General features: G+C 36.7%; 1 protein-coding gene across 1 annotated transcript in view; it reads left to right on the forward strand.

Moving 5' to 3' along the window:
• The window catches only part of NALCN (sodium leak channel, non-selective), a 295,705-nt gene that overhangs the window by 225,933 nt on the left and 53,631 nt on the right, over positions 1 to 16,141 (forward strand). Inside the window, exon 17 of the mRNA XM_015559118.1 lies at positions 5,447 to 5,520. Within this exon, the coding sequence (XP_015414604.1) occupies positions 5,447 to 5,520 (74 nt within the window). The remainder of the gene's footprint in view (positions 1 to 5,446; positions 5,521 to 16,141) is intronic.

Here is a 16,141-nt window from a genome sequence, read left to right on the forward strand (position 1 = left end):
ACAATGGAAATAAAAAGTATCTAGAACTGAAAAATAATGAATGTGATATGTATCAAATTTTTGAGAATTAGCTAAAGGCATTTTTTCGAGGGAAAATATAGCCTTGTATATTTAGTAAACAGAAAGGCTGACAATATTCCAAGTATTCAATCAAATATTTAGAATAATATCAACCATGAAAACAGCAGAAGGAAAGAAATAATAAAGATAAAAGCAGATATTAGTCAAATGAGAAAAAAAGCAATAAATAATATCAATAAAACTAAAATTTTGTTCCTTGAAAAGACTAATACAAGTTATAAGTCTGCATCATATTCAACAAAAAATTAAGGAGCCTTAAGTTTACAAGTGGCAAAAGAATGCTAACAAGATGTAAGAATGTAAGTAATGTAAGATATCAGTAATATTATTCTCACAAGCTATTCCTGAGGAAACTACTAAAAAACATGCTTTGGACAACCAAAATGAACTCCAAAAATGACCCTAAGACATTGACATAAGAAGTAGTGGTAAGCATTCAAGATATAATTAAATGACTACATGAGAATTAAAATGAAGAATAAAATATGTAGTAGCTATTTGCTCTGCTCTGCTAATATGAACACAGTACTTATATACAGATAAGAGGAGAACGGGAAGAATATATAAAAACACTTTAAAAATATATTTTATTTTTGTTTTAGAATTGGTATTGTAAGTCTGAGATACTGTCTATGAAATGTGAAATAAAACTAATGAGTAATTATGAGATAATCTAATTCTGTCATCCTCTATGTCCTTGATAATCAGGAGTCATAATGGGGCAGGAAAGAGATACTGATGTCATATAGAAGAGATTAGGTAAAAACTTTATGTCCTGAATTTAAATGGAAAATAGTAGAATAATCTCAGGCAAAATCCTCAAAACAATGAATAACTGCAGCAATGATTGTCATTGGAGTCTAGATTATGACCTTGAAACACCATTTCTCAATAAATAAACCCGGGCTTTTCAGAGAAAGTTGTTGATTTGGAATAGAACATGGATGAGTTTGGAACAACTTGTCATAGCTGAGAACAAGGGAGCTTTGCCAAAGATTACTAGAGTCTCATCAAAAGAACCTGTGGGCCAATTTGACAGAGCTCCCCATTAGCACAGTTGGGATCATTTGACCAACCATAACATATCATTGTAATGGATTGAAACCAATGAAGTCTGTTTAAATCTTTGAGTTCATAATGACATTTTTATAGTAATAATTGGTCACCTTAAAAGGTTGATAGGAAGCCAATTAATTACATAAAATTAAGTAAAGGTAAAAACACAAATTTATCTTGCCTTTTCCATATGAATTATACTAATGAGTAACCAATAATACATGAGGAGAAGTACTTTATTATAAAAGTATTCCAACTAATAAGTGAAAAAGGAATACTTTTATGAACTGCATGAATCAATGATCTAAGCAGTGAATATCAGTACTACTAACATCACAAAAAGAGAGACAACCAGACATTACGTGTCTGCCCATGAAATACTATGACTCCACCTATGGCCTTGCCAAAGGGATCAAATCTGAGTCTGATAAAACTCTGAATTCAGCTGTCAACCTAAAGGAAATACAGAAGACAGATGAATATGTGAACTATACCATGAATGTGCACCTAGCAAAATCCAGACTTCCAAAAACTATAGGTTAAATGGCTCAGGATCTTCAACTGTAAATGGAGAAAATGGAGAATCTGGATTTAAATATGTAAAAGACATTGCAAACAAAACAGCTAGATCTATTCATTGCTGTGTCCTTCAGCTCCAAATTATTTAACCACTAACTCTATGCAAATTGATTTGAACTTCCAGGCTCTGAATTTCATGTTAAAGTGCACAGTTCTGGAAACATCTTTTAAATTAAAATTTTAAGACAAAAAAGGTTATCGCTATATGTTTGGACATTTAAATTTAATTTTTATTTGATAATTAGCTTAGCCAAAGAATGGTTATCTTGTGGAATTGAATGTATTCAGTTTACAAATGAATAAAACCACCAAAAAAGAGAAGCTTTTTAACTAATCTTTTTTTTCAATGCAACTCTATGTAAACATGTCACCCATACCCTTCATTTTAAGTCCTACATCTTTGATATGTTTATAAACAGAATGAGCAACTACTGACACCTTTCATAGCTGTAAATTTACAATTTCAGGTCTAAAATTACTATTATGAAATACATTTCTGTATACCTTAAGTGTTTTATTTATTGCCTTTTAGTGTCTTTTGGAACCAGGAGAGGGCACTGCAGAGCAGTGTAGCTCTAAGTACTTGCGACAGAGTCAGAAAATGTCCTTTACTAAAAGAAATGTGCAAAGCAATACTACAGAAATAAGAAAAACTGAAGGAATAACTAGATAATCACTATAGACTTTTTTATTTACTACAAAACAGGACAGATAAAATATTTAACTAAATACATATCTAGGCTATCAAATGGAGATATATAGATGATAATGGATAGAGAGATATAGATGTAGATATAGGTATCTCCTTTCAAGAAAATCCCAAAGCTGAATCTCCTATTACAATATTTATTTTTTTCACTACTTCTGCTGTTAGTGGTAAAACCAGTTCTCAAATACTCCCTTGTACAGATTTAGAGTATATTTTGTTTTAATCAGTTCAAGTTTAGGACAAAGGATATTCAATACAGAAATAACTTTAGAAACAATGTAATAAACATTATTCACAGTTTCTGCAAAGGTTTTTCCAAACATAAAGAACACTGTTTTAAGTAGCAGCTGCTCAATTGCAGGGCAGTAGATAGGTGATTGAGTTCAGACCATCACCTTACACTAGGAAAAGATAACAAAGGCATGTCATCGTCTTGTGAAGATGAAATCAGAGTAATGGGACTCTAGGTCTTCTGAAACGTGCTGTCCCAGGCTCCCTGTGGCCTAGGCCTTTCTTATGTCTGTGTGCGCTTAGGTATGGAAAGAGCAGAAGTGCCACCATGATGGGACTGTTCAGCTGTGTGTTCAGTTTCCACTGTGACTCTAAACAGCATTCCTTAGATGTGCTGTCTATGCAAGGAAGTTAAATCAATGCCAGAAGTCATATCTTCAGGGGATGGGAGGAGATTTAAGAAAGTTTCATGATATATCATGGTAAACAGCCTTCTGTGTGCTATCCTGAATATGTAATTTCTAAATATCTGACATCTACACTTATCTTCTTGTCTAAATATTAATTTATTCTCCTGAGTGTTCTAGTGAATAATGAAACCAATTCAGTTTTTCATTATTGAATGAAATGAGTGCCATCTTTCCTTGTGTGAGAAAATTTGCCAATGTGTTCAATGATCCTTACCTTTATTAGAGATTTTTCTGTGAAATATAAAAATTATATTGTTAGTTTTTTTAATATATGTTTATTGATTTTTTTTACAGAAAGGAAAGGAGAAGGATAGAGAGTTAGAAACTTCGATGGGAGAGAAACATTGATCAGCTTCCTCCTGCACACCCCTTACTGGGGATATGCCCACAACCAAGGTACATGCCCTTGGCCGGAATCGAACCTGGGACCCTTCAGTCCGCAGGCTGATGCTCTATCCACTGAGCCAAACCGGTCAGGGCCATATTGTTAGTTTTGATGTTATCTAGGTTGTCAGTTGTGGCTGAAAAGACCAATTTATGACCACCAGTTCTTCTCCAGCTATGGCTATATGGACATGTTGGTTGACAGTACAATATTTGTTTATAGATGTGTTTGCAAATTGGAGCTCTGTAACTTTGCACCTCAAATTACTTAACTCTTGTTTGAAAGAAACTAGATGGTCTGTATTTACTGAATCCAGAATTGTTCTGTGTCCTGCTTTTCCTTTCCTTCCCTCAACTTTGTTTGGAACATGGTATGTTTTGTAGTGTTCCTTCCACTTGCCTTGCTTAAAGACTCACCTAGCTCAGCACTTACAGTGTGCACCGAATTAATTTGCCTTATGCATGCATTTCCAACTCAGTCCTTTACTCACAGCATCCTTGGCCTCTAGAAATCTTAACTGTCCCTCAAGGCCCACCATAATTTCCACTTCTCCAAGTAAGTTTTTGCCTACTATTTCAGGCACATCTATTTCTTCCCCACCCAAAGTCCTACAACCCCTCTTTTTTCTACTGTGCATATCGCCCAGCACTTTACTGTCTACTGCATCCTACTTTTTACTGATTACCTCATATGTGATAGCCTTACCTTTGTAACTAGGTGTTTTAATTCTAGTAAGCAAAAACTCTGATTCGTAGTTACCCTATATCTCCAATAGCCTATCTCACAATAAGTGCCCAGGAAGTCTAATCTAAACAAAATGACCAGCTCCTTGTCCAAGTATTATCTTTGGTCTGACTACTGGAGTTACACTTTCTAGTTACTGTGGTGAGTCTCTCTCAGGGTGTTGTGCTTCTTTGTTCTTTTCTCTGCCTGGCTCCCTATATACCTGTCACCATCTGACTTCTGCAGCTATCAAGCAGGCCCGAGCTCAGGGAATGCATCTTCTAGTTTTTAGTCAGCCTCTAGTATTTTTCTTTTTAGTCCTTTTCCCTGGAATAATTTCATCATCATCAACTTGGAAGAAACCTCAGAAACTATTCTTATTTCTCCCCATCCTTATCATTCAGATTAGTATTGAGCCTCAGGCCAAAAACCTGACACAGAAGCAATGTAGAGGAGAGAACATTTTATGGAACAATGGCAATAAGGAGTCCTATATTCGTTTCAGTGTTAAATTCTTTGGAAACTGAATAGTCTATCAAGGTAACATTATTACTAGTGAGCATAGCCAATGCATCTTTCCCATACCTGGACAAGCTTGTTTGTAGTTCTGCCTTAAAAAAAAAGTAAAAGTAGAAAATAAAACTACATGATAGAATCAATTGTATGATGATGCTTTTTATTAATTTTTTAAAAATATGTTTTATTGATTTTTTACAGAGAGGAAGGGAGAGAGATAGAGAGTCAGAAACATCAATAAGAGAGAAACATGGATCAGCTGCTTCCTGCACACACCCCACTGGGGATGTGCCCACAACCAAGGTACCTGCCCTTGACCAGAATTGAACCTGGAACCTTTCAGTCCGTAGGCCAACGCTCTATCCACTGAACCAAACCAGTTAGGGCTTGAGTTTTTTTTCTTTTAGGGAGAGAGAGAGAAAGAGAGAGAGAGAGAGAACACTGATCTCTTGTTCCATTTATTGATGCATTCATTGGTTGATTCTTCTATGTGCCCTGACCGGCGATGGAACCTGCAACCTTGGTGTATCAGGATGATGCTCTAACCCACTGACCTACCTGGCCAAGGATGTTGATGCTTTTTGAAAAAATTCAAGTTTAATATTTTAAGTGTTATCTATTTAATGTATGTAATGATTTGTCAGTATATTAGTCCTCTTTTATTACAAAACTAAAGTCATGCTCATAATTTTACAGCTTCGCAAGTCTGTTTTCAGCATCAGGGCAAGGAATCTTCTAGAAAAGGAGACCGCAGTCACTAAAATCTTAAGGTAACAATGTGTTTTAAAACAGTGGGATTATATTAAGCAAAAAAGAGCTTTTCTAATGAACGAAATTTCCAAGTATCAATATATGCTTTCTGCTAGAAAGTAAGTGTGGTTAACTGTTCACTTACAAACAGTGTCAAATACCTCATTAACATTTTTTCTGAAACAGTAATATTTTACTAGCTCAATTGGCCATTTATTTTATTTTCAGGTACTTAAACACAAATTATAATTATAAACTTTTACAAAAAGGTGAAAATATTTACTTTTATTCCTACAAGTCATGTCATTTTTGATAGCCAAAGGACTAATCATAATCTAAGGGGGAAAATAGTAAAAGGGTAAACTTTTTAAAAGTAATTGTGATTTATTGATTTTTTAAGAATCAGTTTATTTAAAATCTATAAGAATCAAAAGTATATTCATTTTAGAATGCTTATAAAACATAGAATATTAATGCTGAAATCTAAAATCTACCTTGAAGTGAAATAATAGAAAGGAAAATTAAGCTACACACTTAAGAGTATTTTACAAGACTATGTTATAATATAAAGTAATGTGATCATTGTAAAAATTCATAAGCACTTGTAAGTTATTGGTACATAATGACACAGTTAAATATTGGGAGCTGAAGGTAGAATGACCGACAAGGTAAATGGGTAAATGTATTCTAGGAAGCTCTCTTCAAGCTTGTGTGAAGGGAAAGGAGTCCCTTCTACTCCACTTTCATTAATAGGAACAGTCATTAAAGCATTTCCCCCAGAATGTAGCTCACTGTGACTTGTATAACTGTAATTTAAAATAGCACAAATATATGATTTGACAAACTATTTCAACTTTTTAACAGTACCTGAAATTTATATGCCAAAACCAATTCTAACTAATCAAGACAATATTCAGTGTATTTATTTTTTATGTTAATTGGCAATTCATGCATAGGATTAAATATGTATTGGAGTACCTTTTATGAAATGAGAATAAATATTTCTAGGGCTTCTATATTATCATCACAGAATATGATGAGATGAACCTAAAAGGTCTTCTTGAAATAGGAACAGGAAAGCTTCTAAGCAAATTTATAACAACCTGTGTCCCAACTTACATTTCCTTCCAACTGGCTCAATTCTGGCATTACCATCAACAACACCATGAGGCCAGCCTTGAACACTATGTGGTACAACAGGGTTTTTATCAAGCTGTAACTAGACAAGTTCATGGCCAGGCCAATTCCTAGGGTCTTGAAGACTACCCGCAACTCACACAAAACAGATCATGTGCTGGACCAGCCCTGCGGGTGTGTCAGTGTGCTCATGAGGAAGAGAATTCTGCTTCAACCAGAAATGGCCTACAAGGAGATTGTAATACTCTGTATTCAGAATCTACCTGCAAAAAGTAGGGACCAAAACAACCTTATTCACCTATCCAGAATAACTGCCTTTCCACTGATGTGAATTTTCCCTAGGGGTTTCCAGAGACTTCCAGAGTATGGGTAGACAGGGACACTTGGAAGGAAGCAGTTTCTTCCAGAGCCCCACTTTCCACTGAACTCATTCTTAAATTTGATCTTCCACTTTTTCTTTTCCAGATCCCTTTCCTCATTCACCTCTCTCCCAGTTTACAAAGGAAAGATGAAACTCTCACTCATCCATCTAAAAGAAAGGTGAAACTTTGTGTAGTGTATTGATCTGAAATGTAAATTCCTCTGGGTTGCCAAACACAGGGACTATTCCCACATGGCTTTCAGGCAGCACCTTATTGTCCAGGTGACAAATTTCTGTAAAACTTCCTCCCAAGAATTTAGCTACTTAAAGTTAAGCCTTAGAAATGACTTGGTTGTCACAATGGGCTGTTATTTGAATTGAAAAATAAAGTCGGCTTTTTTCTGAGAGATTTAGCTGGTTGGTTTGGCAATGAAAAGGACTTCATAGGTGCCCAATGACATAAAATTGAATGGATTGGATGGATGAGATTCTCCAAGGAAAGGAAAATTTAATTGCTGATTTGTAAATGTACATAAGTGGTTTTAAAAGAGAGAAAATTTATGGGGTACTTGAGCAAAATAGTTAAGACTATCAGGGATTAGAGGCACTCTCAGACTTGTGCAATAGCTTGAGGGGCACCCAAAGGCAACAGCGTACCATACTACAAGATGAGAAGGAGCTACTTGAGGCTGCTTAAGCCCTCTCATCCAGTTAATCTCAGAACAGAAGAGGCTACAATTAGGAAAAAATTAAGATTTATTGAAAGAACACATATTCAATCTTTAGAATAGTCATTTAGCTCTTTTCTTCTGTAAAAAGTTTTCCTAACCTCTGCTCACTAGTCTGTGCAGTAATTAAGGACAAGTGCAAAATGTTAAAAGGATAGTTTCTTTGGTTGTACTTTTCTTTTTTTACTAATAATGATAGTAGAATTAATAATAATAATATCATGCCTGCATTATAATGTAACCAACCCATAAATTAGAAAGTCGAGAATAGTTTGAGTCCATGTCTATGAGTTCATGGGCATTTTTCTATGCTGTTTATTTATTTATTTTTTAATAAACAACAACTAAAAAGAAAAAAAGAGAGAGAGATTCAAAAGAAATTTAAAAAAAAAAACACCTTTACAATCACCTCAGGACAAATGATTGTAAAAACCTTACACAAAATGGGGAAGAAGGAAAAGTTTCCACCACTCTCTGTGTCTTCTCACTCTCTCCAGAGCCTCTCCTCCCCTAGGCTCTAGAAATTTATTTATTTATTAATATATTTTTATTGATTTCAGAGAGAAAGAGAGAGGGAGAGAGAGAGATAGAAATATCAGTGATTAGAGAGAATCATTGATCGGCTGCCTCCTGCACACTCCCTACTGGGGATCGAGCTTGCAACCTAGGCATGCGCCCTTGACCAGAATCGAACCCTAGACTCTTCAGTCCACAGGCCAGTGCTCTATCCACTGAGACAAACCAGCTAGGGCAAGACTCTAGGAATTTAAAGATGGGAGGAGATGCTGTTAGAACAGCCCTCACCACCCCCCCCACCACCCCAATCTTGGGTAACACAGGATACTGGACTGGTATTAGAAGGCCTGGACTGGTGTCTGGTTCTGCTTCTCTATAACCTTGAGCAACTCACTTATCTGATCCTCAGTTTTCTATCTGTCTTTGCCATGTAGACTGCCCAAAAATGTTGTCTGAGTAATCTGTTGATCAAGCAAAGTGAAATTTAATAGTTATTACGGTGAAGGAAACCAACACGTCAGCAGTCTTACTAATGTCTCAGAAGGGATAGTTAGGATTGATATTTTTAAGGTTTTGGATTTGAATTTAAGTGCCTTTAGGCAGGGATATCTGATTGAGATTGGGCAGAAAATTCTTGATAAGAGTTTAGATCATTTCACTATATATACAAATATAAAATAATTATGTTGTATACCTAAACTAATATAATGTTATATGTCAGTTATATCTCAATAAAGAAAAAAGGAGGATAAGGACTCCCCAGAATGTGCAATCCTATCTAATGAAATAGTAATGTGCAAATTAACTGTCACACCCTCACTCCATCAGTCCGTCACAAAGATGGCAGTGGCCACGGAGCTGGAGCAAGCAGGAGGCTTAGGTTGCCACTAGCGATGGAGGAAGTCAAGCTTCCCGCCTGCCCTGGCTGACCCTGAGCTCTGCTCAAGGCTACAAAGTTTCAATTATAGAAGATAAATAAATCCCAGATACCAGCCTGTGTGACCTCCACTCAAGGAGGGGCTGGGAAGGCAACCCAGGCTTTGAGCTGGACCAAGGCTACAAAGTTTCAATTATAGAAGTTAAATAAATCCCAGATACCTGCTTCCAGCCTACAGCCCCTCACCCAGGCTGGCCAGGCACCCCAGTAGGGCACCCACCCTGAAGGGGCTGTGGACAGCCTGAAAATGGCCCTCAGCCCCTCACTCAGGCTGGCCAGGCACAGCAGTGGGACACCCCCTACCCTTCCTGTTGCTCCCACAGAGGGAGCTCTGCTCAGCCACAAGCCAGGCTGATGGCTGCCAGTACAGTGGTGTTGGTGGGAGCCTTTCCCACCTCCTCAGCAGCCCTAAGGATGTCCGACTGAAGCTTAGGCCTGCTCCCCACTGGCAATTGGACATCCCCCGAGGGCTGCCAGGCTGCCAGAGGGATGTATGATTGCCATCTTAGGCCCAATCCCCTGGGGAGCAGGCCTAAGCCAGCAGGTGGACATCCCCCAAGGGGTCCCAGACTGCAAGAGGGCACAGGCTGGGTTGAGGGACACACCTAAGTGCACAAATTTTTGTGCACTAGGCCTCTAGTAGGTAATAAGCACCTGTTATGAACAGTTAACCAATACTGCTCTGGGGAAGGCAGCTCTGTGGGTGAGGGATGAGGAAGTGGTAACATACCTTTACCTCTTTACTATCTTCCATGCTCTTTCTACCGGTGTGCCTCCACACTCCAGTTATCAGTTATCAGATGGACTTTACACTTCGTTTTTTCACTTTTCTTCTTGACTTGGGGTGATTTCTGAGAAGAGGAAGAATAAATGGTGACTTTATGTTTCCATCTCCACTCCCGGAATCTATTTTATGCCTTTTGAATTTTCAATCATATACATGTATTGCTTTTAAAAAATAAATTCAACTAATTTTCAGAAATAGTATTTTTTTAAATGGTTAGGATTGGTGGATCTAGCAGGGCAGAATCTTGGCCTGAGCCTTGATAAGTACAATTATTTATAGGTGACTGGTTGACCAGTTGAGTGACCTATTGTCTAGAGAGGCTGGTTCATTAGTCTGTAGTTCAGATGAATGGATTTTTGGAAAGTTCCCGAAGCTAACAGTGGAATTACTTATTGGTTAATGGCCTTAAATTCCTGGACAGACATTTCCTGGAATGGATAATAAAGTCATATTGATGTAGAGAGCTTAGTTCTTGAAATTGATAATTAAGCTACGGGGCTGCCAGTGGTCCCAGTTCTCAGGGGATCTGCCATTTGACATGAGGATCCACGTGATTCCAGTATGTGGAATTTCCTATGAACAGGAAAGCCCACAAAGGCAGACATCCTTCAGAGAAGAAGGGCTCCAGAGTTTGAAGTATTTGAATCATTGGTGAAGACACCTTTTCTATATGTAATCATCTTTAATTTGTATTCTTCTATGTATTTTTTAATTAATTGATGCCCGGGAAGTAGAAATGAATTTCTGGATATATTTGAGAACTCTTTAATAAGAAACAAAGGTGGACTGTTTTTACAGAACTCTAGACTACAGTTGCATGCTTAAATGCAGTGATTCATCTGGAACAAATGGGCATCTGTATTGTTATTTTTTTTTTTTCAAGACTTAACCTGGAGAGTATTGTGGGAGATAGAATGTCCCACCACCTAATATATAAAATTCAAGGTTGTTATTAAATTCACTGTTATTATGCTTTCACTTATATGTGGAATCTTTTGAACAAAATAAACTAACAAACAAAATAGAAACAGATTCTTAGATACTGAGTACAGACTGACAGCTGTTAGAAAGGAAGAGGATTGGAGGGCTGGGGGGAAAAGGTGAAGAGATTAAGCAAAGAAAAAACTCATAGACACAGACAATGCTGTGGTGATTATCAGAGGGAAAGGAGGCGAGGAGAGGTAGGAGAAGGTAAAAGGGGATAAATGATGATGGAAGGAGACTTGACTTATCGTGATGAACACACACTACAATATACAGATGACATATAATAGAATTGTACACCTGAAAACTAAATAATTTTTTAACCAATGTTATCCCAATAAATTTAATAAAAACTTTTTTAAAAATTCACTGTTGCTTTGACTTTGACTATACCATTCAGCTCCACTAAAGAAAGCTTCCTTCAAAAGGCAGTGGATGAAATAAAAATAGCAGTGTGCTTTAAAACTCATTACTGCTGCTACTCAGATTGCTCTAGTTCAAAGCCTTGAAATTGATTTAAAAAAATCTATTATCATTCCTACTAGGCTGAATGCATAGAGAAATGTCAAAATAAAATAAACATTTTGTATTATTTTTAAAATTTCCCTTCTTTTGTGGTTTGCCATCAGTACTCATTAATTAGAATAATATATTCATAACCTTTTTAAAAATATGTTTTTATTGATTTAGAGAGAGAGTAAGGGAGTAGTGGAGAGAGAAACACTGAGGTGAGAGAGAAACATCCATTGGCTGCCTCCTGTATGCACCCCCAACCAGGGATGGAGCCTGCAACTTGGGCATGTGCCCTGACTGGGAATCAAATCAGTGACCTTAAGGTGCACCAGACAATGATCAACCCACTGTGCAACACCAGCCAGGGATTCATAATCTTTTTGATTGCTTGGTCTGATATGATATTTGCATTCTGATATTTGGATCTATGACAAAATTTTCCTGGTCCTGTGCTTGTATTAATAATTTTTAAAGTCTAAAGAATAGCCTTTAGTTGATTGCCACTTATTACAAAAAAGTAAATTATAGTTAATGGCATATATAGAGTTAGTTTTTCTCTTATCATTTTTTATAAGCATATATATTTTTAAATATATCTTTATTGATTTCAGAGAGGAAGGGAGAGGAAAAGAGAGATAGAAACATCAATGATAAGAGAGAATCATTGATTGGCTGCCCCCTGCACGTCCCCCACTGGGGATCTAGCCCTCAACCCAGGCATGTGTCACTGACTGGAATCGAACCTGGGATCCTTCTTCAGTCTGCAGACTGATGTTCTATCCACTGAATCAAACCAGCTAGGGCTATAAATAGATTTTTATTGATATCAGAGAGGAAGAGAGAGGGAGAGAGACAGAAAATCAGTGATGAGAATCATTGATCAACTGCTTCTCGCATGCCCACTACTGGGGATCGCCCCAATCCTGGGCACATGCCCTTGACAGGAATGGAACCTGGGACCCTTCAGTCCTCAGGCCAACACTCTATCCACTGAGACAAACTAGCTAGGGCTTTCTTATCTCATTTTAAGAGAATCGTTTTTATTGACAAATACAATTTATAACTTAATTGAAGGAAAAATTCATATATATATATATATCTTTTTTAACAACCAAAATTCCATTCAACCTTTCCAAAAATTTATTGAGAAATGATTGACATAACTTTACATTAGTTTCAGGTGTACAAGGTGATGATTTGATATTTATATATTATGGAGTGACCACCACAATAAGTCTAGTTAACATCTATTACCATGTACAGTAAAATAATATATTCTGAGATGTTGTCCTAGGTAGTACCTGATTTGTAGTAATTGAGATAGGTTATTTTTCTGAGCTAGTATCTGCTTTGTAGATTATTTTTAGATAAGCTTCAAAGTGATTGGAATATTGCTCTGGCTTGGGAGACCTGCTGTTAAATTTTACCTAACAAATGTGGGAAGATATTTTAACAAGGTGTTCCTTTTACTGTTTTATCATTGGAGAGTAAAGTAATAGGTAATATAGAAAAATATGTATCTGTGGGAAAACTGGTTAGTATGGTTTATGAAACATTAACAAATTTTCACTTTTATCATGATAACAAGTTTAGTTTTTGTGTTGTAATTTACAATTTTCTGAGTCAGCGGTTGGGTTACAAAAACTGAACTCCAATGAATGGTGTAAGGTTTCAGATATTTTATTTGCTGAATTTTAATAGATACACTAGAGGCATAGATTTTCTATGACTTACTTTTTCTGTTTTACTAATGTACCTACAGATGATAAGAAATTAAAGGCTTCTTTTTATTTTTCAATCCACAATGGGGTTTTGGTTGGCCCAGACATGTATTTGCATGTCTATATAGGAAAACATTTTTATTAATAATGCAAGATTGGAAAGAACTAATCTGCTGTTGCTATTCAGGAGCCATATTCATTTACTCAGGACTGGGCTGATGCACAAAAGAGTGGGGTATTAACTACAATAAAAATGCAGCTTTTTCCTCATCTCAGCAAGAGCCCATTACAGAGGAACTCACCCATTAGCATCTGCTGTTGTCTCTACTTTGGACAATCACCTTGTCACTTCACTGGAATCAGGTAAGAGCCATTCCAGGAAATACTCCTCTATTTTCTTACACAGTTCATCCATATTTTACATAAATATCCTGGAAAGACAATTTTCCTGTTGTCTGTTGATGTGATTACACTATATTAAACATCAGATAATATTTTACCATGTGCTACCTTGTGGAGCTCAAGATTAGAGTAAAATTCCTTAAATTTAATGCTTTGCAAAGTGACATTGCAGTTTTTTTTAGATAGTAATTATATTTAATACCAGATGGTACCATGTTATTTAACTTTTCTATAATGGGTGAAGATAATCTGAAGACTCACAGATCTCTCTTTTTCATTACAGAATATACAGGCTTTGCCAACACCTTTGTTCTGGAACATTAAGAAAGAAGACATGTAGAAAGCGAAGAAAGAAACCGAGGACCCCCTGCTACTGTTTCCATAAACAACTAGTGGTGTTTAAAGGCTAATAAAGCTCCAAAGATCTCTCATATAACCATAATCTTTGGGCCAGTTTAAAAATATTTTAGATGGAGAAATTTCAAGAAAAATAGAGACAATTTCTTAAGATGCGGTTCTCTTCCCCCGGCCTCCATAAAAGATCATATATATACATATATATATATGGCTGTCATGTAAGGGGCAATTGAAATTCCACAGCACAAAGGCAATGCAAAGAAGAAGAAGAAAAAAGAATCAATCTTTCATATGTTTTTTTTCAAAGGCTTGGCAAGAAACCAGGGGTAATATTTTTGCAACTGGGAATGTGTGTTTGCTGAAGAATATTCCCACATTTGAATCATCATCAGGGGTCCTAGTCTTGTTTTACTTTCAAAGGTAGAGAGGGCATAACATTAACCCCAACTGGGAAAAGGAAAATGCCTCACTCTAATTCTCCTCCAGGGAGCAGGGATAAAGGGATTACATATGCCTGCATAATGGAGAATTTCCTCACTCAGACAAGACAAAAGACTTCATTATTTTTCACCAGACACTTGAAGCCTTGTGCCTCCCAGCTCCAGAAGCCAAGCAGGCAGACTTTTTTTTTTTTTTTTTTTTTTAATATGACGCCACTAGATGGAGTTTCTAGGAACTGGCCCTTCTAGTCCTTGCCATGATGAAGAGACAGAGAGAAGATGTTGAAGACCTTAATTCCAAGACGATCAGTGTGTTCTTTCCTGTACCATTATCTTTGCTTTTTCTCTAGGCAGCAAACAAATGAACACTTCCTTCCTGAAAACATATTTTTTAAAATTCTTATGTGAAATCAAAAGGCATCTAAATTTAAATGAAAAATTTTAAGTGGCAAAATGTAAATTAATTGAATTTTACAGTACTTCTTCTGAGTCTTTTACTAAAATATCAGTAACATATTAAGAGCCTCAAATTCCTCTGGTAAAATATTAAAAATCTCAAATTCCTTTGCTATTTGGTACTTTGGCATGGTGGTAGATTGCTATAAGACAAGATATATGGAGACCATGTTCCCAGTGATAGATCAGATCTCCCTTTTACGATATTGAAATGAGTGAAGCTCAGCCTCATTTCAGCTTACACGGTTTCCCTTAATAGCTTTCACCTAGAATGTAGATAAAGGTTTATAAATTTTCTACTTGCAGGAAGCAATGCCTGATTTCCTTTCATTCCTGCCTAAGGGTCCCATCTATCATAAGTGTGCAGCTCATTTTTTGATGGCATAGTATTCCAACTTGAGGTAAAATTAAGATGATTTAGCATGCCCTTTAAAAAGTATATTTCAAACACATGCTGTTTTGATTGTTTTCATGCTTGATAAGGATGAAGTGATCAAAAGAGAAATTAAAATATTTGATCTTCACAGAATTTCAAAGTTCATTTAACAAATATTTATTGAGCACCTACTGAGTTTTCTCGTTTGAAAGTCATTGAAGATACTCAAAGGAAAGGGGAGACATAGGAGCACTTGATCCAAGAAGAGACTGAACAAGAGCACCACTGAATGGAGATGGAGACTGTTTATCTTTGCTTTGGCACCAGACTCGAGGTGGAGTTCTGGGATGTGTGAGGCTGGCACAGGGGACCATGTGGAGCCTGAAGCACCAAAGATGACCTCTTAACACCAAGCCAATTTGGCCCTATCTGCCTGTCTTCACTTTGCTCAGATTACATGGGTACTTTTGGAGTCCAGGAAATGAGGAGGTGGTTATACAGGCTCTGCTCAGAGAACAGGAAGACCCTGGCAGGGCCCTCTCAGTGAGCAAAGGAAGCCACCAAAGTTTATGCTTGGCTCCAATAGAACTCTGAAGTCACCTGTTACATGGTTTAATGGACCCAGAATTACTGGGCTTTTTTTTTTTCATCATTTATCTAGGTTAAAATTTTACTAGCAAACATAAACGTAGAAGAAAGTGGCAGGAAAAGGAAATTAAAGCAAATGGTTTTACATATTATGCTCATTTAGGTGGCCATCTTCACCTGATTAAGCACAGGTTTTCTGATTTGCGGGGTAGAGCTAAAAAGCATCCTTCTCCCCCATGACTGAATCATACAGAGAACAACAACTCACATACTATATGGCTGAAACTCCAACCCGTTTTAATACTGTTTTCTGAATCCTCCGGACCCAGTGGGAAAGA

This window comes from Myotis davidii, unplaced genomic scaffold (assembly GCF_000327345.1).
Source record: "Myotis davidii unplaced genomic scaffold, ASM32734v1 scaffold450, whole genome shotgun sequence".
NCBI lineage: Eukaryota > Metazoa > Chordata > Mammalia > Chiroptera > Vespertilionidae > Myotis > Myotis davidii.